Source organism: Oryctolagus cuniculus, chromosome 12 (assembly GCF_964237555.1).
Source record: "Oryctolagus cuniculus chromosome 12, mOryCun1.1, whole genome shotgun sequence".
In the NCBI taxonomy this organism is placed as follows: domain Eukaryota; kingdom Metazoa; phylum Chordata; class Mammalia; order Lagomorpha; family Leporidae; genus Oryctolagus; species Oryctolagus cuniculus.
In genome coordinates, this window is record NC_091443.1 from 67,393,352 (window position 1) to 67,414,989 (window position 21,638).

A 21,638-nucleotide genomic window follows, 5' to 3' on the forward strand; every position below is an offset into this window, starting at 1 on the left:
TTTTCTTTATAATTTTTATAAAAAGTTTACTTATTTTGTATTTATTTGAAAAAGAGAAACAGGGACAGAGACAAACAGATCTTCTGCCCTCTGGTTCGCTACCCAAATGCCCATAATTGAGCTGAGACAGACCTAAAAGGGGAGCTAGAAACTCAGTCTAGGTCTGCTAAGTAGGTGGTGGGGACCTAACTGCTGCTTCCCTGGGTGTGCATTTGTGGGAAGCCAGAATTGGAAGTGGAGCAGTACGCAACCCAGGTACTTTTTTTTTTTTTCCTTTTTAAAAACTATTAAAATACATCTTAGGATGTTATTCTTTATACTTTTTAAAGATTTATATATTTATTTGAAAGGCAGAGAGAGAGAGAGAGAAGTTTTCCATCCGCGGGTTCATTCCTCAGATTGCTGTAATGGCTGGAACTGTACCGATCTGGAGCTAGGAGCTTCCTCTGGGTCTCCCACGTTGGGGCAGGAGCCCATGGGCTTGGGACATCCTCTACTGCTTTCCCAGGACATAGCAGAGAGTTGGATTGGTAGTGGAGCACCCAGGATTCAAACTGGCGCCCACATGGGATGTCGGCACTGCAGGTAGCAGCCCCACTAGCCATGCCACAGTGCCAGTCAGAACCCAGGTACTCTATATGAGATGTGGGAACATGAAGCAGTGGACCTGGCTGTCAACTGATATCTTAGTAGCCAGACCAAATGCCCACTCTTCTTTTGTTAATTTTAAGTAAAGAATTTTTAAAAAGATTTATCTATTTATTATTTGAAAGGCAGAGTTACAGAGAGGGAGAGCCAAAGATCTTCCATTGGCTTGTTTACTCCCCAAATAGCCGCAACAGCTGGAGCTGGGCCAATCTGAAGCCAGGAGTCGGGTCTTCCATGTGGGTGTAGGGGCCCAAAGACTTGGGCCATTCTCCCATGCTTTTCCAGACGATTAGCAGGGAGCTGGATTGGAAGTGGAGCAGCCAGGACTCAAACCAGCGCCATAATGGGAAGAGAGGCAGAGAGAGAGAGAAAGGTCTTCTATCTGCCGGTTCATTCCCCAGTTGGCCATAACAGCTGGAGCTAAGCTGATCCAAAGGCAGGGGCCAGGAGCTTTTTCTGGGTCTCCCATGTGGGTGAAGGGGCCTAAGGACTTGAGTCATCTTCTACTTTCTCAGGCCATAGCAGAGAGGTTGGTGGGAAGCAGAGTAGCTGGGTCCCGAACCAGCACCCATATGGGATGCTGGTACTGCAGGCAGAGGCTTTACCTGCTATGCCACAGCGCCGGCAGCTCTAATATTCTTATATAACAAAGATCAAATTCCTTCCATTAATATGAATTCTCAGCTTTGTATATTTCTGATGGGTTGTTAATCGGCTTCTTTTGGTGAGAAGCTTACTGTTTGTCAGCTCATTTTTCTGAATAGCCATATTGCTGTAAAGTGCTTCCTCCTAAATGTGTTATTTTACATGTGCAAGTGCAAATCTTTAGTCATGATTTAATCTATATACATATATTCTGTGAGTATATATCACCATCTTGGTCCCTTTTTTTGTTGTTGTTCATGAAAGATAATAACCAGAAATAAAAATAGGCTGTCCCTAGATCTTCATGTTTACTTCCTTTGACTTGGACTTTTTTCTGTTACTGTGGCTTTATATCATGTTACATTCTTTTTTCTCCTTCAGTAGTTAACTTCAACAAATTTTTGCTCATGTTTACTAAAACTCATTTTCTGTAGAATTTTTTGTCTTTTTTTTGAAGGGCAGAGTGTACAGTGAGAGAGAGAGAGAAAGGTCTTCCTTTTCCGTTGGTTCACTCCCCAATGGCTGCTGTGGCCGGCGCACCGCGCTTATCGGAAGCCAGGAGCCAGGTGCTTCTCCTGGTCTCCCATACGGGTGCAGGGCCCCTTGGGCCATCCTCCACTGCACTCCCGGGCCACAGCAGAGAGCTGGACTGGAATAAGAGCAGCTGGGACAGAATCCAGCACCCCAACTTGGACTAGAACCCAGTGTGCCAGCGCCGCAGGCAGAGGATTAGCCTATTGAGCCGCGGTGCCAGCTGAATTTTTTGTCATTTTTAACCAAAATCCAGGATTTTTCCTAGATTCCTGTTTACTGAACAGTGTTAAGTAGAAAAAAACCACAGGGGCTGTCACTATGGTGTAGCAGGTTAAAGCCATGGCCTGCAGCGTTGGCATCCTATATGGGGCTAGTTTGAATCCTAGATGTTCCACTTCTGATCTTTGTCCCTGCTAATGTGCCTGGAAAAGCAGCAGAAGATGGCCCAAGTCCTTGGCCCCCTTCACCCACGTTGGAGACCTGGAAGAAGCTCCTGGCTCCTAGCTGTGGCCTGGCCTAACCAGCAGATGAAAGATTGGTCTCTGTTTCTCCTACTCTCTAATTCTTTCTTTCAAATAAATGGAGAGGAAAAAAATAAAAGAAAAAGACCATAAAAAACTTGTTTACAAACTAATGTTTTACTCATTCATTAATATTTTTGAGTAAGTGGCCGGTGCCACGGCTCACTTGGCTAATCCTCCATCTGCAACGCTGGCATCCCGGGTTCTAGTCCCAGTTGGGGCGCCGGATTCTGTCCCGGTTGCTCCTCTTCCAGTCCAGTTCTCTGCTGTGGCCTGGGAAGGCAGTGGTTGGGCCCTGCACTAGCATGGGAGACCAGGAGTAAGCACCTGGCTCCTGGCTTCGGATCGGCGCAGCGCGCCAGCTGTAGCAGCCATTTAGGGGGTGAACCAACGGAAAAGGAAGACCTTTCTCTCTCTAACTCTGCCTGTCAAAAAAAAAAATAAATAAATAAAAAAATATTTTTGAGTAAGGTTTTTCCTTCAGCTACAAATTTCTTTAATTTTATGCTATTCAATTTAGATTACTTTGTCATATTCTATAGATTATTGAAAATTGTATTTAAATGCCTTTCTGAATTCAACATATGCTTTTTTTGCCTAGTCTATTGATTGTAAGTAAGGGGTTAGCTTTTCATGTGTTAGTTTTAATGAACTTAAACTAACTTCTGTTCAGTGTTGTTTTCTTATCTATGTTGTCATAAACCATCTTCCTGATAATACATCCTAAATTTGCGTTTAGTATGTATACAGTACTTAATTATGTATCTTAAATATAGTGTCATTGTCTTATTCAAAATTTGGTTGGGTGAGGATTTAACCTAGTGGTTAAGATGCCCACATCCCATACTGACTATGTGGCTCCTGTCTCCTGCTTCCCACCAGTAAGACCCTGGTAGACAGCAGTGATGGATCAAGTAATTGGATTTTTGCTACTCACATGGAAGACCTGTATTACATTCCCATCTCCAGTCTTCAGCCTTAACCAGGTCTCAGTTATTATAGGCATTTGGGAGGAACCAGTGGATGGGGACTCTGTCTCTCAAAAACAGAAACAAACAAAAACACAAAACTTGGAACAGATGTTCACAGAAATTGCACTTGAATGCCTGTTAGGTGCTCAAATCCAGCATCTCTTTAAAACCATTTTTTGATATGTCATAGAAGAGAAAAACCAAGACTTAGTGAACATAGGGAAGACAGTATCAGTGATAACAACAATAACTTTCCCAGGTTAAAAAATAGCAATAAAAATAACAATAAACAGCAATACATGAACAGTTACTAAGTTACTGAGCAATAATTATGTACCAAACACTATTCTGTCTTAAGTGTAATATCTAATGTAAGCCTCACAATTTGTATGAGGTAGGTATTATCTCTATGTTGCAGACAAAGAAGGGTTAAGAAAGAGAGTAACTTGTACAAGATTACTTAGCTTTAAATGGGTAAGTTAGCCTGGTTTCAGAATCTTATTTATTTATTTATTTATTTATTTTTGACAGGCAGAGTGGACAGTGAGAAAGACAGAGAGAAAGATCTTCCTTTGCCGTTGGTTCACCTTCCAATGGCTGCCGCGGCCGGCGCACTGCGGCCGGCGCACCACGCTGATCCGATGGCAGGAGCCAGGTACTTTTCCTGGTCTCCTATGGGGTGCAGGGCCCAAGTACTTGGGCCATCCTCCACTGCACTCCCTGGCCACAGCAGAGAGCTGGCCTGGAAGAGGGGCAACCAGAACAGAATCCGGTGCCCCGACCGGGACTAGAACCCGGTGTGCGGGCGCCACAAGGTGGAGGATTAGCCTAGTGAGCCACGGTGCCAGCCTAGAATCTTTTTTTTTTTTTTAAGATTTATTTTATTTTATTTGAAAGGCATAGTTACAGAGAGAGAGAGAGAAAGAGAAAGAGAAAGGTCTATCTTCAGTGTGCTGTTTTGCACCTTAAGTGGTGACAGTGGCAGGGGCTGAGCCACACTGAAGTCAGTAGTCTAGAGCTTCTTTCAGATCTCCCATGTGGGTGCAGGGGCCCAAGCACTTGAATCATCCTCCACTGCTTTCCCAGGTGCATTAGCAGGGAGCTGGATTGGAAGTGCAGCAGCTGGGACTCGAATGTGCACCCAAATGAATGCCTGTGTTGCAGGTGGCAGCTTAACTGATTATGCCACAGCAGTGGCCCCAGAGATTATTATACTCTTAAGCACTGTGTACTACTTCATCTCCAATAAGTGATAGTGCTAGGATTTAAACCCAGGTATCTTTGATACTTGGATTCTTTATTCTTCAGCATTCTGTCTCAATGTAGCTAGGTATTGTCTTTATAATAAATCTCTAGTCTGAAAATTATTCTTGATGCCAGAAAATAGTGTTGAGTGTTCCCATACTGCTCAATTTGTCATTTATTTATTGTCTGTGTTAGTTCAAAACTTGAAGCTTGTTTTTTTTTAATCAAAAAAAAAAAACCTTTCCCCTAATATTTTTTTTGCATGTATCATCATCTGTTGTCTTTAGTGTTTTGAATTAGTTGATGGACTACTTCTCTTATTTTTACAAGTGTTGTTTTCAAACCCAGCACTGTGGCATAGTGGGTAAAGCCACTGCCTGCAGTAATGGCATCCCATATGGGTGCTGGTTTTTTTTTTTTTTTTTTTTTTTTTTTGACAGGCAGAGTGGACAGTGAGAGAGAGAGACAGAGAGAAAGGTCTTCCTTTGCCGTTGGTTCACCTTCCAATGGCCGCCGCGGCCGGTGCACCGCGCTGATCCGATGGCAGGAGCCAGGAGCCAGGTGCTTTTCCTGGTCTCCCATGGGGTGCAGGGCCCAAGCACCTGGGCCATCCTCCACTGCACTCCCTGGCCACAGCAGAGAGCTGGCCTGGAAGAGGGGCAACCGGGACAGAATCCGGCGCCCCAACCGGGACTAGAACCCGGTGTGCCGGCGCTGCTAGGCGGAGGATTAGCCTAGTGAGCCGCGGCGCCGGCCCAGGGTGCTGGTTTGAGTCCTGGCTGCTCCACTTCCATTCCAGCTCCCTGCTAATGTGCCTGGGAAAGCAGTGGAAGATGGCCCAAGTCCTTGGGCCCCTGCACCCACATGGGCAACCTGGAGGAAGATCCAGGAGCCTGGCTTTAGATCAGCCCAACTCCAGCCGTTGCAACCATTTGGGGAGTGAACCAACTGATGGAAGACCTCTCTTTTTTTTTTCTCTCTCTCTGCCTCTGTCTACCTCTCTGTAACTCTGCCTTTCAAATAAATCAGTAAATCAACAAAACAAAACACCCTCCCTATGCTGCCAGCTTCGTTTCTTTGGTACCTGACTCTTTTTGAAGGGTTTTTCTGGAGTTGCATATGCCTGAAACTGAAATGTTTAAACAAACTTAATTGCTTTCTCTTTTAAGCTGTGGTCCTTTCTAAGGTATCTGACATTGCCTTCGTGCCTGGTTCATGAATCTGACTCTTAGAAATTTTCTTGCCTGCTTTGTGTGTTGTGTTTTTTTTTTTTTTGACAGAGTGGACAGTGAGAGAGAGAGATAAAGGTCTTCCTTTTCCATTGGTTCACTCCCCAATGGCCGCTGCGGCCAGCGCACTGCGGTTATCGGAAGCCAGGAGCCAGGTGCTTCTCCTGGTCTCCCTTGTGGGTGCAGGGCCCAAGGACCTGGGTCATCCTCCACTGCACTCCCGGGCCACAGCAGAGAGCTGGCCTGGAAGAGGGGCAAGCGGGACAGAATCCGGTGCCCCAACCGGGACTAGAACCCCGTGTTCCGGCGCTGCAGGCGGAGGATTAGCCTATTGAGTCTCTGTGCCGGCCTGTTGTGTTCTTTTACTGTTGAACTTTCTAGGACTATATATGCCTAATGGTGTTCTTGGTACTTTCTCATTTTAAATGGTTATTTTTAAAGGTGGGATTTTTTTGGTTGTTTATTTTGAAAGGCAGAGGGAGGCAGGTAGGCAGAGACAGATCCTTCCTTCATCCTGCCCATTTGCTTCCCAGATGCCTGCAGTAGTTAGGGCAAGGTCAGTCTGGAACCAGAAGCCTGAAACTGGATCCAGGTCTCCCAAGTGGGTGGCAAGGACCCAAGTACTTGAGCCATCACCTGTTACCTCTCAGGGTGTACATTAACAAGAAACTGGAATCAAAAGCAGACCCAGGACTTCAACCTAAGCATTCTGACCTGGAATGTAGGAATCACAGGTAGCATTTCAACAGTGGCTTATACCACCAGTCATTTTTAATCTATATTCTAGTCCTAACTGCCATATAAATTATCCATGAGAATATTAATGTAATCTAAACATAAGTTGCTCATTTATGGATATAAAGAAATGTGTGTTTAGCTTATAGGGCTACTGCAATGAAATATTTCATGTAGGTGCCTTATAGAATAGACAATGTGTTGTTTTTTTCAGTTTTGGAGTCTGTAAATTCCAGATCAAGGTGTTGGCAGATTTGATTTCTTCAGATGCCTCTCTCCTTGATGTGTGGATGGCCACCTTCTTGCAGTATCCCTCAGATGGTCTGATATTTGTCACATTGCTTTAGGAACCTCCCTAAAATACCTCTTTTAACTTGATTATTTCTTAAAGGCCTTATCCTCAAATATGGTCACATTCTGAAGTAGTTAGGGTTAGGGCTTCAGTATATGCATTTGGGGCAGGGGCATAATTCAACATATAGTAGGATAAATGACATCTTCTTTCTGTTTCAAATCCAGATTTTCTGATTGAAAGACTTAATGCTTTGAAATTGTCAGAATCATTTAAGAACCATTCATGAATTGTTCATGTATATTCTTTCTGCTTTTAACACAGTGAGCTTTCTTTCTTTTTATAAGATTTATTTATTTGAAAGGCAGAAAGGGAGGGAGAGAGGTAGAGATATAGATAGATATTGTCTATCTGGTGGTTCTCTCTCCAGATGACCCCAGTGGCCGTGGTGGGGCCTGGCCAAAGGCAGGAGCCAAAAGCCTCATCCGGGTCTCCCATGTGAGTGGCAGGGGCCCAAGCACTTGGCTATCTTCTGCTGCTTTCCCAGGTACATTAGCAGAGAGCCGGATCAGAAGTGAAGCTTTTAACACAGTGTGCTTTCTTTTTATAAGATTTATTTATTTGAAAGGCAGACTAAACAAGTTCTTATGTCGGATGCTGGCATTGCAGGCAGTGGCTTAACCTGCTGCGCCACACCTCCAGCTCCTTGATATTTCTATATATTTGAGGTGAAGGCCTACAGAGTTTTTTTTTTTTTTTTTTTAAAGATTTTTTTTTTTTTTTTATTCGAGAAGTAGAGTTAAACACAGTGAGAGGGAGAGACCGAGAGAAAGGTCTTCCTTCCGTTAGTTCACCCCCCAAATGACTGAATAACCGGAGCTGTGCCGATCTGAAGCCAGGAGCCAGGTGCTTCTTCCTGGACTCCCATGCCGGTGCAGGGGCCCAAGGACTTGAGCCATCTTCTGCTGCTTTCCCAGGCCACGGCAGAGAGCTGGATCAGAAGTGGAGCAGTCGGGACTAGAACCTGGCGCCCATGTGGGATGCCAGCACTGCAGGCAGAGGATTAACCTGTGCCATGGTGCTGGCCCCAGAACCTGCATAGGTGTTTTATTTAAGAATTTTCTCTATAACAAACCTTTTCCTCTATTCTTACCTAAATACTGTTCTGCTATCATAGTTAAGTGCCGTCAATTTTCTAAATGGGTATAAATCTAATTAATACTGAAGGATCTTTAACATAAAATTAGTGTTTTTAGGTCTTTTAACTATGATCCATAGAAAGAAATACTATATTAATATATACGGAATACAACATAACCTTTTTTTAAAAAAATTATTTTTATTTATTTGAAATAGTTACAGAGAGAAGGAGAGATAAAGAGATCTTCCATCTGCTGGTTCATTCCCTAAATGGTCACAACGGAAGCCAGGAGCCCGGAACTTCATTTGGGTTTCCACGTGGGTGCAGGGAACCATGCATTTGGGCCATCTTCTGCTGCTTTCCCAGGCACATTAGCAGGGAGCTGGATTGGAAGTGGAGCAGCTGGGTTCTAACTGGCACTCATATGGGATGCTGGCATTGCAGGCAGTGGCTTAACCCGGTAAGCCACAACACTGGCCCCAAAACTTAACCTTGATATGTGTGATATACTTTGATGTTTTTCTTTTCTATTGTTTCTTCTTTTATTTTTGAAATGTTTTGTGCTTTTTATGAGAACTTAAAATTTTTTTTTCATTTTAAAATTTTATTTGAAAAGCAGAGAGGCAGAGATTTTTCATCTACTGGTTCACTCCCCAGATACTGGGAATACCAGCACCAGCCCTAAGCCAGAAGGCTGAAGTTCATTCTTGGTCTCCTGTGGGGGTGGCAAGGACCCACATACTTGAGCCCTTACTGCCTCCCGGGGTGGGCATTAGCAGGAAGCTGGAATTGGAAATAGAGGTGGAGCTTAAAACTCAGGCACTACAATATGGGATGTGGGTGCAGCAAGTACTGTCTTTTTTTTTTTTTAAGCTCTATTTATTTACTTGAAAGAGTTAGAGAGAGGCAGAGGCAAAAAGAGAGAGAGAGAGAGAAAGAGAGATATTGATCCTCCATCTGCTGGTTTACTCACCAAATGGCCTCAATGGCTGGCGTTGAGCTGATCCAAAGCCAGGATCCAGGGAGCTTCTGGTTCTCTGACATGGGTGCAGGAGCCCAAGGACTTGGGCTATCTTCCACTGCTTTCCCAGGCCACAGCAAAGAGCTGGATTGGAAGTGGAGCAGTGAATACTCAAACTAGTATCCATATGGGATGCTGGCCCCGAAGGCAATGGCTTTACCTGCTAGGCCACAACATCAGCCCCACAAGAACTATCTTAACTGCTGTACCAAATGCCCACCCTTCTTCCTTTACAGGTTTATCTTAATACTTTGATTTCATGATCCACTGATGAATTGTGTCCCCTGGTTTGAAAAATAGAGGAAAATTTTGTTCTAAATTTTTAACCTCTGTATTGCCAGATTTCATAGTTTTATCTGAGAATCTTCTTTTTCCCTATGAAAGTTAAATCTCAGTTCCTATAAATAAGTCTCTGTAGCTGTTTTCTTGAACAGCTGGTTTAGTGCAGTAAATTTATTTACATTTTAAATTTATTATTATATACCTATTTTATAGTGTATTGTGTATTATATGATGAAAAATAAGCCTATACTGGTTGGAATTAATGAGAAGACAACTATTTTTGATACTTTCTCATATTTTGTCTTGCTTTCTGTCACTGTTTCCCTATACATACTCCTACATGCATGCATTTATTTATATATATATTTGTTTGTGTTCTGAACTTTGTGCACCGAGCATCCAAATCTTGGTTTCTAATTGTTATTCTTCACTAAAAGGAGCTGAGATTCTTGAAGAAATGTCTCATTCTAAAGCTTGGGTGGTAGTAGATAATAATGTCTAGAACAAGAATAATCCATGAGACTATAGCAAATACATATATAAATAATCAGGGTTCAGTGTTTTTGGTTCATTGGGTTAAGGTACTGTTTGGGACCCTGGCATCCTATGTCACAGTGCCAATTCCATATTGCCTGCTCTTCTGATCAGACTTCCTGCTAATTTGCCTGGGAAAGCAGTGGAAATTGGCTCTAGTATGTGGGCCCTGGCTGCCCACATGAGAGACCTGGATGGAGTTTCAGGCTCTTGGCCTCAGCCTGGCTGTGCCTCTGCTGTTGCGGCCGTTTGGGGAGTGAACCTATGGGTGGAAGATCTCTTTTTTACTCTGTCTGTCCCTTTCTGTTACTATACCTTTCAAATTAATATATACAGTCTTTTAAAAAATCAGAGAGAAGGAAGGGTTTATCCTACCCCCAATATGGATATCCAGTTAATCATATAGCATTTGCTAGAGACTTCCCTGTCCACATTCGATTGATACCTTCTTTGAAAACCAAAAGGCTATATATGTGGATCTTTTTCCGAAAATATTCTATTCCATTGACATATATGTCTATCTTTATAACTGTACTGCACTTTTTATTACTGTAGTTTTTATAGTGAGTCTTCAGATGAGATAGAATAAGTTCTGTAGTTTAGGTTTTTTCAAGTTTATTATTTTAGATCCTTTATAGTTTCAAATGTGTTTTAGAATTAGATTGTGTATTTCTTCAAAAGATCCTTTTGGGATTATAATAGAGCTTTTATTGAAATGTAGATTATTTAGTGAGAATGGACATCTTGATTCAGCCAATATTCATGATCATGAAATATCTTTACTAATATAGGTGTTAATTTATCACAGTAATATAGAAGTCTTAGCTTTCATTACTTTTATTCCTAGATATTTGATATTTTATGGTACTTTTTTAAATAGTATAAATTGAAAATTTTTGATGAAAGATTTATTTATTCATGTATTTGAAAAGCAGAGAGAAGGAGAAACAGATATTTTCCATCTGCTGGTTCACTCCCCAAATACTTAGAACAGCCAAGACCAAAGCCAGGGGCCAGCAACTTCATGTGGGTCTTCCAGGTGGGTGGCAAGAACCCAAGTACCTTGCCCATCATCTGCTACCTCCCAAGTACATTATCAAGAAGCTGGATCAGAAGTGGAGGTGGCACTCTGACATTGGATATGAGCATCCTAAGTGGTAGCACAGCCTCTGTGTCACAGTGTGTGCGCTTAAAAGTTTTACTTTCTAATTGTTGCTGATATATAGAAATAGTTTATTTTTTTTTCTGTATTGACCTGATATGTGAAGTTGGTGAATTTACTTGATAGTTCTAATCTTTTGGAATATTTCATATTCCATTCATCATATATAGGATTTTATACATAAATAAGCATGTCGTGTGCTAGAGATTTTACTTCCCTTTTCTGCGCTCTAGACCCTGTCTTTGTTTTTCTTCACTTATTGCATTAGTTCATACCTGTAATGCAATGGTTAGTTTAAGTGGTGAGAGAAACACTCTTGCCTTGTTGCTTATCTTAGGAGATAAGTGTTTGTTTCATTAGGTAGGATGTTAGATAAATGTTTCTCAGTTATGATTTGAAGAAGTCTCTTACTAGTTTGTAAAAAAGTTTTTATCTTTTTGTTGAGTTTTGTCAAATGCTTTTCTACTTCTTTTGAGGTGTTCTTCATATTTTCCTCTATATTTTAATGTGGAAAAGTACAGACTTTTTTTTTTAATGGAAAAACAATAATTTGTGTTGTTGGAGTTGATTGGCTGTTTCATGTTTTTTGTTTCTTGAAGGTTTTTGGTGTTTAGTTGTCTTGATTTGGAAATCAGGACTGTCCTGGTATTGTAAAACAAGTTGGACTTTTTTTGCGTGTTGAAAGCCATCATATTTTATTTTCTTTGTTATTTTAAATGTTATTCCATTTTTAACTGAGATGAAAGCTTTGCTGCCAAATGTTCGATAATGTTTGCCCTTTATAAATGAATTGTTTTGCCTTGTTCTATTTATTTTTATTTTTATTTTTTTATTTTTTTGACAGGCAGAGTGGACAGTGAGAGAGAGAGAGACAGAGAGAAAGGTCTTCCTTTGTCGTTGGTTCACCCTCCAATGGCCGCCGCGGCCAGCGCACCACGTTGATCAGAAGGCAGGAGCCAGGTACTTATCCTGGTCTCCCATGGGGTGCAGGGCCCAAGCACTTGGGCCATCTTCCACTGTCTTCCCGGGCCACAGCAGAGAGCTGGCCTGGAAGAGGGCAACCGGGACAGAATCTGGTGCCCCGACCGGGACTAGAACCCAGTGTGCCGGCGCCACTAGGCGGAGGATTAGCCTGTTGAGCTGTGGCGCCGGCCGCCTTGTTCTCCAAAGGGTTTTTTTTCCTTTCAATTCTGTTAAGTTTAGAATTAGAACATATCTTGATGTTGGTTTTTCTGGATTGATAGCTTTAGGAAAATAATGTTCTCTTTTATTATGTAATTTCAAATATTTTTTATTTGGGGTTGAAGAAATGTTGATCAAAAGATGGAAAAACAATCCTATTGGGGGTGGGGGGGGACACCAGGCAAAAACTCTTTAACAGGGGCCGGCATTGTGGCATAGCAGGTTTAGCCTCCACCTGCAATGCTGGCATCCCTAATGAGCACAGGTTCCAGTCCTGGCTGCTCCACTTATGATCCAGCTCCCTGCTGATTTGCCTAGGAAAGCAGCAGAGGATGGCCTAAATGCTTGGGTCCCTGCTCTGATGTATGAGACCCAGAAGAAGCTCCTGACTTCTACCTGGTACAGCTCCAGCTGTTGTGATTTGGGGAGTGAACCAGCAGACAGAAGATCTCTCTCTCTCTCTGTAACCCTCAAATAAATAAAATAAATCTTTATTTAATAAAAGATTCTGTACAAATATTTGTTCAAAGAAAATGCATGAAGGATAAACAGGCCCTGAGAAGATGCTCAGTGCCATCAGTTATTATGAAAATGCATATCAAAACCTCAATGAGATAGATGTCTCTCGCATTTACTAGGATGGCTGTAACCAAAATTTCATTTAGGTAGGAGGATTAAGTTCCAGAGATCTGTTATGCAGCATGGTATCTATAGTTGACATGTTATAATTAAAAAATTTCTGAGAGTAGATTTTTCAAATTCAAAAAAATATTTTTGTTTAAATTTTCTGGTATTCTGTTGCTGTGCTTTTGCTTTGATTTCATTCTTCTATTTTTTGTCTGCTGTATATTCTGTTTATCTTCAGTGTTTATTATGCTTTTCAGTTTCTTTTTATTCATTTAAAATATTTTCCTCCAATTTACCTTCTGTGTAACTTTTTTGTTTTTTATACATGCCAAGAAATGCATATAAGTGTAGATAAATAAATTTTTGGTTATCTGATAACACTCAACCAACACTCAAACTATGTATCACTCACTCTCTCTCTCTTTTTAAGATTTATTTATTTATTTGAAAGAGAGTTACAGAGAGGCAGAGGCAGAGAGAGAAGTCTTCCATTTGCTGGTTCACTCCCCAATTGGCCGGAAAGGCCGGAGCTGTGCCCATCTGAAGCCAGGAGCTAGGAGGTTCTGCCAGGTCTCCCATATACTGCTTTTCCAGGCCATAGCAGAGAGCTGTGTGGGAAGCAGAGCAGCTGGGACTCAAACCGGTGCTCATATGGGATACCGGCACAGCAGGCGGTGGCTTTACCAGCTAAGCCACAGTGTCAGCCTCTATGTATCTCTTAAATGCATAATCACTTCTAGTCTAGTCATCTGAAATTATTTTTATTTCTATTTTTTTTAAGATGTATTTATTTGAAAGTCAGATTTATACAGAGAGAGAGGTCTTCTATCCTCTGGTTCACTCGCCAACTGGCTGCAACAGCTGGAGGTGCGCCTATCTGAAGCTAGGAGTCAGGAGCTTCCTCTGGGTCTTGCCATGCAAGTGCAGAGGCGGCTTTACCCTTTAGGCCACTGCTCTGGCCCCTATTTCTGATTTTTTTAGTGCTGTTCATGATTTCTGAGTTTTTCTAACTCTGATATGTATCTCATCATTTTCTTAGTATCTTTGGGCTATAATTTTGATCTAATTTTCTATGTATATTTTTTTGATAGTCTCTGTTATCAGTAAATGTGTTATTCTGCTCTATGTGTTTCATCATAGTAATTTTGTGGGGTCGGTGCTGTGGCGTAGTGGGCAAAGCTGCCGCCTGCAGTGCCGGCATCCTGTATGGGCACCGGTTCTAGTCCAGCTGCTCCTCTTACAATCCAGCTCTCTGCTGTGGCCTGGGAAAGCAGTACAAGATGGCCCAAGTCCTTGGGCCCTTGCACCTGCATGGGAGACCTGGGAGAAGCACCTGGCTCTTGGCTTGGATCGGCACAGCTCCGGCCGTTGCAGCCAATTGGGGAGTGAACCAGTGGATGGAAGACAACTCTCTCTCTGCCTCTCCTCTCTCTGTGTAACTCTGACTTTCAAATAAGTAAATAAATCTTTTAAAAAAAGAATTGTAAGCATTTTAAAAAATAATAAGTTTGTATAGGATTTGACTTTTTTTTAGATTTATTTATTTATTTGGAAGTCAGAGACAGAGACAGAGAGACAGAGATCTTGCATCTACTGGTTCACTCCCCAGATGGCTACAAAGGCCAGGGTTGGGCTGGACCAAAGACAGAACCAGGAACGTCTTCCTGGTCTCCTATGTGGATGGCAGAGACCCGAACACTTGGACAATCTTCTGCTGCTTTTCCAAGGCCATTTTTAGGGAGCTAGATTGAAAGTGGAGCAACCGGAATATGAACTGGTGCCCATATGGGGTGCTGGCATCACAGGTGGCAGCGGCTTTACCTGCTATGCCGCAACACCTATACTTTTGGTTGCTAATTCCCCTCCCCCCCTTTTTTTTTTGACAGGCATAGTGGATAGTGAGAGAGAGAGACAGAGAGAAAGGTCTTCCTTTTTGCCATTGGTTCACCCTCCAATGGCCACCATGGCTGGCGCGCTGCGGCCGGCGCACCGCGCTGATCTGAAGGCAGGAGCCAGGTGCTTCTCCTGGTCTCCCATGGGGTGCAGGGCCTAGCACTTGGGCCATCCTCCACTGCCTTCCCTGGCCACAGCAGAGAGCTGGCCTGGAAGAGGGGCAACTGGGAAAGAATCCGGTGCCCCGACTGGGACTAGAACCCGGCGCCCCGACTGGGACTAGAACCCGGTATGCTGGCGCCGCTAGGTGGAGGATTAGCCTATTGAGCTGCGGCGCCGGCCTTGGTTGCTAATTTCTATTGCAGAATTATAGAAGGGTCTATATAGTTCAGGGTATTTTTTCCAAACTAGTTTTTTTTTAATAGCATTAAAAAAATAGTAATTTTCTTTAGTTATCCCTACCTAAATTTATCTGGAACTTCATTCTTTCCCCTCTGTTGTAGCTGTTGTCGATTTTGATTCCTCTCCTAACACTTCTTTCTCAGTGTGGAGTTCTGTTCTAGAAAGGAAGCCATAGTTGTCCAATTTCGAGAGTTCATTAGAGCAAACATGGACCCATTTTGTTATTTGATAGGGCAGCAACTCCTCTTCCCCTGTTTGATTTGCTCTTCTCAAATTTGCTTGCCTTGCTTTCTGATGATTACCTACCTGATAGGTATTTTGAGATTCTCTTGTTCTAAAATGTGTTCTAAGATCTGCCTTCTTTCATAACTTTGCTTTCTTCAGTCTTGTTTATGGGTATTTAGGTATTATGCCTTTGGTTATTCCTCATCTGCTTGCAGTTTGGAATTTGTGGGAAAAACCTTGTCTCCTAATTCTGTTGTCAATGTTGCTCTTGTTTTTTTTTGTTGTCTCTTTAGTACTGTATCTATTTTACTTGATGATTCAGAGATTTGAAAATACTACCTTGGGATAGAAGTTGCGGCATAGCAGGTAACTGCTGCTGCCACCCTCATTGGAGACTCAGAGATCCAGGCTCCTGGCTTCAGCCTGGCTTACTCCTGGTCATTGTGGCCATTTGGGGAGTGAATCATTGGATGGAAGATCTGTTTCTGTGTCTCTGCCTCTTTTTCTGTGTAACTCTTCCTTTCAAATAAATAAATATTAAACAAACAAAAAAACAAAAACTGAATGCTCCTAGGATTTTCTGCTTAACAGCTTATCTTAAAGACAACTTTGAAAATTACAAATTCCAGAGAAGACATTGTAGCTTCTTAGATTTAGTGAAACAACCTATACAGTAATGTAAAAATCTTTTTTCTCCTAGTTTTTCTAAAAATTATAACCATGTCCAGAAACTGTCTCCAGATTATGCCCAGGTGTACATCACTTAATGACAGTAAAAGTTTTGAGAAATGCTTCATTTGGCAATTTCGTCATTTAGAGAACATCATAGAGATATTTAGCACAGACCTAGGTGGTATAAGGTCACAACTGCTCCACTTCCCATCCAGCTCCCTGCAAATGTGTCTGGGAAAGTAGTGGAAGATGGTCCAAGTTCTTGGGCTCCTGGTCCCATGTGTGAGACCCAGAAGAATTCATGGCTCCTGGCTTTGGATCAGCCCAGCTCCTGCTTGGGGAGTGAACCAACAGATGGAAGATCTCTTTCTGTAACTCTGCCTTTCAAATAAATACGTCAATCTTTAAAAAGAAAAAGGGAGAGATATAGTAAACATGAAATATGTGAACTTGTTGCTGATAACATGGCATACTATTTTATAGTAACCTTTTTAAAAAAAAGAATTTATTTATTTGAAAGGCAGAAATACAAGGAGGGGGAGAGAGAGAGAGAGAACCTCCATCTGTTGGTTCCCTCCACAAATGGTCACAATAGGCAACAGCCAGAACTGGGACTTTCACTTGCACCTGTATGGGATGCCAGCACTGCAGACAAAGGATTAACCTGTGCCACAGCACTGGCCCCTTCTCTGTAATCTTATGGGGTCACCATCATAGACTTAAACATTATTATATGCTGCACAACTGTAGTTCAGTGCTTGAGAAAGAATAGGATTGAGTGATCTCGCTATATTTCAGAATTGGATCATTACCACACATTTGAATGCATTTGCTTTTTTTAAATGTTTTGCACCATTACTTTTTTTTATTACTTTTCTTTAAAAAATATTTATTTATTTATTTGAAAGTCAGAGTTACACAGAAAGAGGAGAGGCAGAGAGAGAGAGAGAGAGGTCTTCCATCCGATGGTTCATTCTCCAATTGGCTGCAACGGCTGGAGCTGCGCCGATCCGAAGCCAGGAGCTAGGAGCTTCCTCCGGATCTCCCAAGCGGGTGCAAGGGCTCAAGGACTTGGGCCATCTTCTGCTGCTTTCCCAGGCCATAGCAGAGAGCTGGATTGGAAGAGGAGCAGCTGGGTCTTGAACCGGCGCCCATATGGAATGCCGACACCTCAGACCAGGGTGTTAACCCGCTGCGCCACAGCGCTGGCCCCTGAATGCATTTTCTAAAGAGTAGGATTTAATTGTCCATGACTGCAGACTTTCAATATTGACCTTAATAGCTTCCTTTTCCTTTTCAGAGATGTTAGCTAAAGCATTTGAGTTATGTTCTAAACTAACCACAATATAGTCTATTCTGCTATAAATGTGTCTTGCCTTCACAGTGTTAGTAGCTAATATGCTATTGGTAAACAGGGAAGTAATTTCAGTATAACATCAGTGATATATATTGGTTTATATGTGATTTATTTATTCATTTTTAAGACTTTATTCATTTATTTGAAAGGCAGAGAGAGACAGAGGGGTCTTCTATCTGCTAGTCCACTTTGCAAATGGCTGCCATGGCTGGAGCTGGGCTGATCCAAAGCCAGGAGCCAGGAGATTCTTCCAGGTCTCCTACATGGGTGCAGGGGCCCAAGGACTTGGGCCATCTTCTTTTTTTTTTTTTTTTTTGACAGGCAGAGTGGACAGTGAGAGAGAGAGAGACAGAGAGAAAGGTCTTCCTTTGCCGTTGGTTCACCCTCCAATGGCCGCCGCGGCCGGCGCGCTGCAGCCGGCGCACCGCGCTGATCCGATGGCAGGAGCCAGAAGCCAGGTGCTTTTCCTGGTCTCCCATGGGGTGCAGGGCCCAAGCACCTGGGCCATCCTCCACTGCACTCCCTGACCACAGCAGAGGGCTGGCCTGGAAGAGGGGCAACCGGGACAGAATCCGGCGCCCCAACCGGGACTAGAACCCGGTGTGCCGGCGCCGCTAGGCGGAGGATTAGCCTAGTGAGCCGCGGCGCCGGCCTGACTTGGGCCATCTTCTGCATTCCCAGGCCACAGCAGAAAGCTGAATTGGAAGAGGAGCAGTTGGAACTCGAACTGGCACCAATATAGCACGCCGACACTGCAGACAGGGGCTTTACCCACTATGCCACAGCGCCGGCCCCTATATGTGATTTTGTTCTAAACTGGACAAAGGGCCTAGTGTTGTAGCATAGCACCAGCTTCCCATATAGGTGCTAATTCATTGACTGGCCATTCCAGTTTTTTTTTTTTTTTTTTTTTTTTTTGACAGGCAGAGTGGACAGTGAGAGAGAGAGAGAGAGAGAAAGGTCTTCCTTTGCCGTTGGTTCACCCTCCAATGGCTGCCGCGGCCGGCGCACCCCGCTGATCCGAAGGCAGGAGCCAGGTGCTTCCTCCTGGTCTCCCATGGGGTGCAGGGCCCAAGCACTTGGGCCATCCTCCATTGCACTCCTGGGCCACAGCAGAGAGCTGGCCTGGAAGAGGGGCAACCGGGACAGAATCCGGCGCCCCGACCAGGACTAGAACCCGGGGTGCCAGCGCCGCAGGTGGACCATTCCAGTTTTGATTCAACTCCCTGCTAATGGCATGGGGAGAGCAGTGGAGGATGGTTCAAGTGTTTGGGCTCCTGCTACCCATGTGAGAGTTGGGAATGAAGCTCCTGTTTTCCACCTGGCTCATCCCTGGCCTTGTGAGCCACCTGAGGAATGAACCAGCAGATGGAGGATCTCTGTCTCTCTGTCTCTGTCTGTCTGTCTGTCTGTCTCTCTCTCTCTCTCTCTCTGTCTTTCAAATAAATAAGTAAATCTTAAAAAAAAAAAAAAACTGACAGAGATTTTCGTGAATGATGGGAGTTGAGTTTTATATTTCATCAGGAAAGAAACACTTTGAATTTAGCTGTTGCACTGGCAAAAGCCCTTATGCTTGTTTTTATAAATTGAAAGTGGTAACAAGGGGTAGATGCCATAGATTAGGCCTCTGGTGGGGGCCCCGGCATCCCATAGTGAAGTGATCATTCCAATCCTTAGCCACTCTGCTTCCTTGCCAGACATGTGGGAGTCCCTGATGGAGTTCCCAGGCATTTGGCTTTGGCCTGGCTCAGTCTCATTGTTGCTGGCATTTGGGGAGTGGACTGTGATAGGAAGACTTGTACTACAGCAATGTCCCCTAAATAATAATAAATTCCCCCCCCCTTTTTTTTTAAAGAAAGTGATAACTTGCAGTGTAAGCCTCCCTCCCCAGAAAGGTATACTCTGATCTAGCAGGTAATCAATCATTCACTGTGGTAGTTTGCATTTCTCTAGTTGCCATGTTAACAACAGCCCCAGGTGGCTTATACTCCACTTCTCAGGTCCCATAAACCCTTGTTTCTTGCTTCATTGTTTTTAATACCTTTGTTATGTCCTGAGGTGTCGTTCTCATTATTATTATTATTATTTTTGACAGGCAGAGTGGACAGTGATAGTGAGAGAGGGACAGAGAAAAGTCTTCCTTTTTTACGTTGGTTCACCCTGCAATGGCCGCTGCGGCCGGCACACTGTGCTGATCCAAAACCAGGAGCCAGGTGCTTCTCCTGGTCTTCCATGTGGGTGCAGGGCCCAAGGACTTGGGCCATCCTCCACTGCGTTCCCAGGCCACAGCAGAGAGCTGGCCTGGAAGAGGAGCAACCAGGACAGAATCCGGTGCCCTGACTAGAACCCTGTGTAGGCGGAGGATTAGCCTATTGAGCCGTGGCGCTGGCCTCTCATTATCTTAACTTCCGGCTGAGATGTCAGCGTTACTTATGGAGGTCCTAATCTTTGTTTTTGTTAGTGGTATCATTACAAAGTTCAAGGGGCATTAAATTATTTACCCCAGCCTACCCTTCTCAGCTCCTTGACATTTTTGTCCATAAGCCTTGATATTTTTAGTATTACAGAATATCCAGTTTTTAGGAGTATATGTAGTATTTATTTTATAGTAGCTATACTAAAAAACTTCTTCAAAGAAAGGCTGGTTAGTGTAGTTGAATATTTGCTAATTTATTTCTGCTCTTAGAGAGCCGATGTATATTCTGGTAATGGACATCTCCTTTTAAGATACTATTCATCAGTTTAAAATACAGGGGCAGGTGATTGACACAGTGGTTGAGGTACAACTTGGGGCTTCTGCATCCCAGCTCTGGTCTCCATTGAACATTATAATTTTGAAATAGTGGAAATTACTATTTCTTATACAAATACCATTCAACGATGAATTTTAAGTAGCTACATCAAAACAATATGGTATTATTATACAAAGTAATGCCTTGGTTTTCAACAAAAATCTTCAGATATTTCCTGCTTATCATTACTTTTATATTTGAAACCTATTTATTTGGGTCTCTGTCACCTATGTGGGAGACCCAGATTGAGTTCCCTAATGGTTATAGGTATCTGGGGAGTGTAGCAATGAATGTATGGTATTTCTCAGTTCCTCTCTAGTTCTTTCCCTTTCAAATAAATAGATTTAAAATGCAAAAGTAATGATAAGCAGGAGAAATTTAAAGACTTTTGTTGATCACCAGGGCATTATTTTGTATAATAATGCCATATTGTTTGGATGGAGCTACCTAATATTGATTGGTAAATGATATTTGCATAAGAAATAGTAATTTCCACCATTTACAGAACCAAGGCTTGTTTCAAAATTATAATGTTCAATGGAGGCTAGAGCTAGGATGGTAATTTTTACCATTTACAGTTCCAAGGTTTGTTTCAAAATTATAATTTTCAACCTTTAGAAAATGCATAATGGGAGGACCGGTGCTGTGGCTTAGTGGGTAAGGGCCGCCATCTGCAGTTCTGGCATCTCATATGGACGCCAGTTTGTGTCCTGGCTGCTCTACTTTGGATCTGGCTCTCTGCTATGGCCTGGGAGAGCAGTAGAAGATTGCCCAAGTTCTAGGGCCCCTGTACCCACCTGGGATACCAAGAGGAAAGCCTCTGGCCCCTGGCTTTGCTTTGGATCAGCCCAGCTCAAGCCGTGTGGCCCTCTGGGGAGTGCACCAGCCAATAGAAGACCTATCTACCTCTGCCTCTGCCTTTCAGAAAAATAAATTAATTAAAAAAAATTAAAACGAAAATGCATGGTGATGCTAGTGCTGTGGTGTAGTGCGTGAAGTGCTACTTGCAGCACTGGCATCCCATATGGACACCAGTTCAAGTCCTGGTTGTTCCACTTCTGATCCAGCTCCCTGCTAATGAGCCTGGGGAGGCAGCAGAAGATGGTTCAAGGACTAGGGCACCCGCTCCTGTGTGGGAGACCTGGAGGAAGTTTCTGGATCTTGGCTTTGGCCTGCCTAGCCCTGGCCATTATGGCCATTTGGGGAGTGAACCAGCGGTTAGAAGACCCCTCTCTTTCTTTCTGACTCTCTCTCTCCTTTTCTGTAACTTTCCCAAGTAAATACATAAATAAATCCTAAAGATAGAAAAAAAATGTGTGATAGTATAATTTATAGGTTGCTATGAAGTAAAATCATGAAATACAAAAAAGTGGATGTTATTCCAGTTTATTAAAAGTATTGATTATATGTATAAATTATGTATAGTATATGGATTCAAAAAATTAGTCCATTTCTTTTACAAATATTTCAACTAGTGTCATTAAAATAGCAAGGAGTTATAGGACAGTGTTACAGAAATGTAAGAAAA

At 42.9% G+C, this 21,638-nt stretch overlaps 1 protein-coding gene across 12 annotated transcripts in view; it reads left to right on the top strand.

The window, feature by feature from the left end:
- The window catches only part of CTDSPL2 (CTD small phosphatase like 2), a 103,616-nt gene that overhangs the window by 34,520 nt on the left and 47,458 nt on the right, over positions 1-21,638 (top strand). For 4 of the 12 annotated variants that reach the window (XM_070054117.1, XM_070054116.1, XM_070054119.1 and 1 more), the window contains one exon: positions 8,177-8,421. The exons of the other annotated variants lie outside the window; for them this stretch is intronic. In XM_070054117.1, coding sequence (XP_069910218.1) covers positions 8,386-8,421 — 36 coding nt within the window. In that variant the 5' untranslated portion in view covers positions 8,177-8,385. The remainder of the gene's footprint in view (positions 1-8,176; positions 8,422-21,638) is intronic. 12 annotated transcript variants of the gene reach the window in all.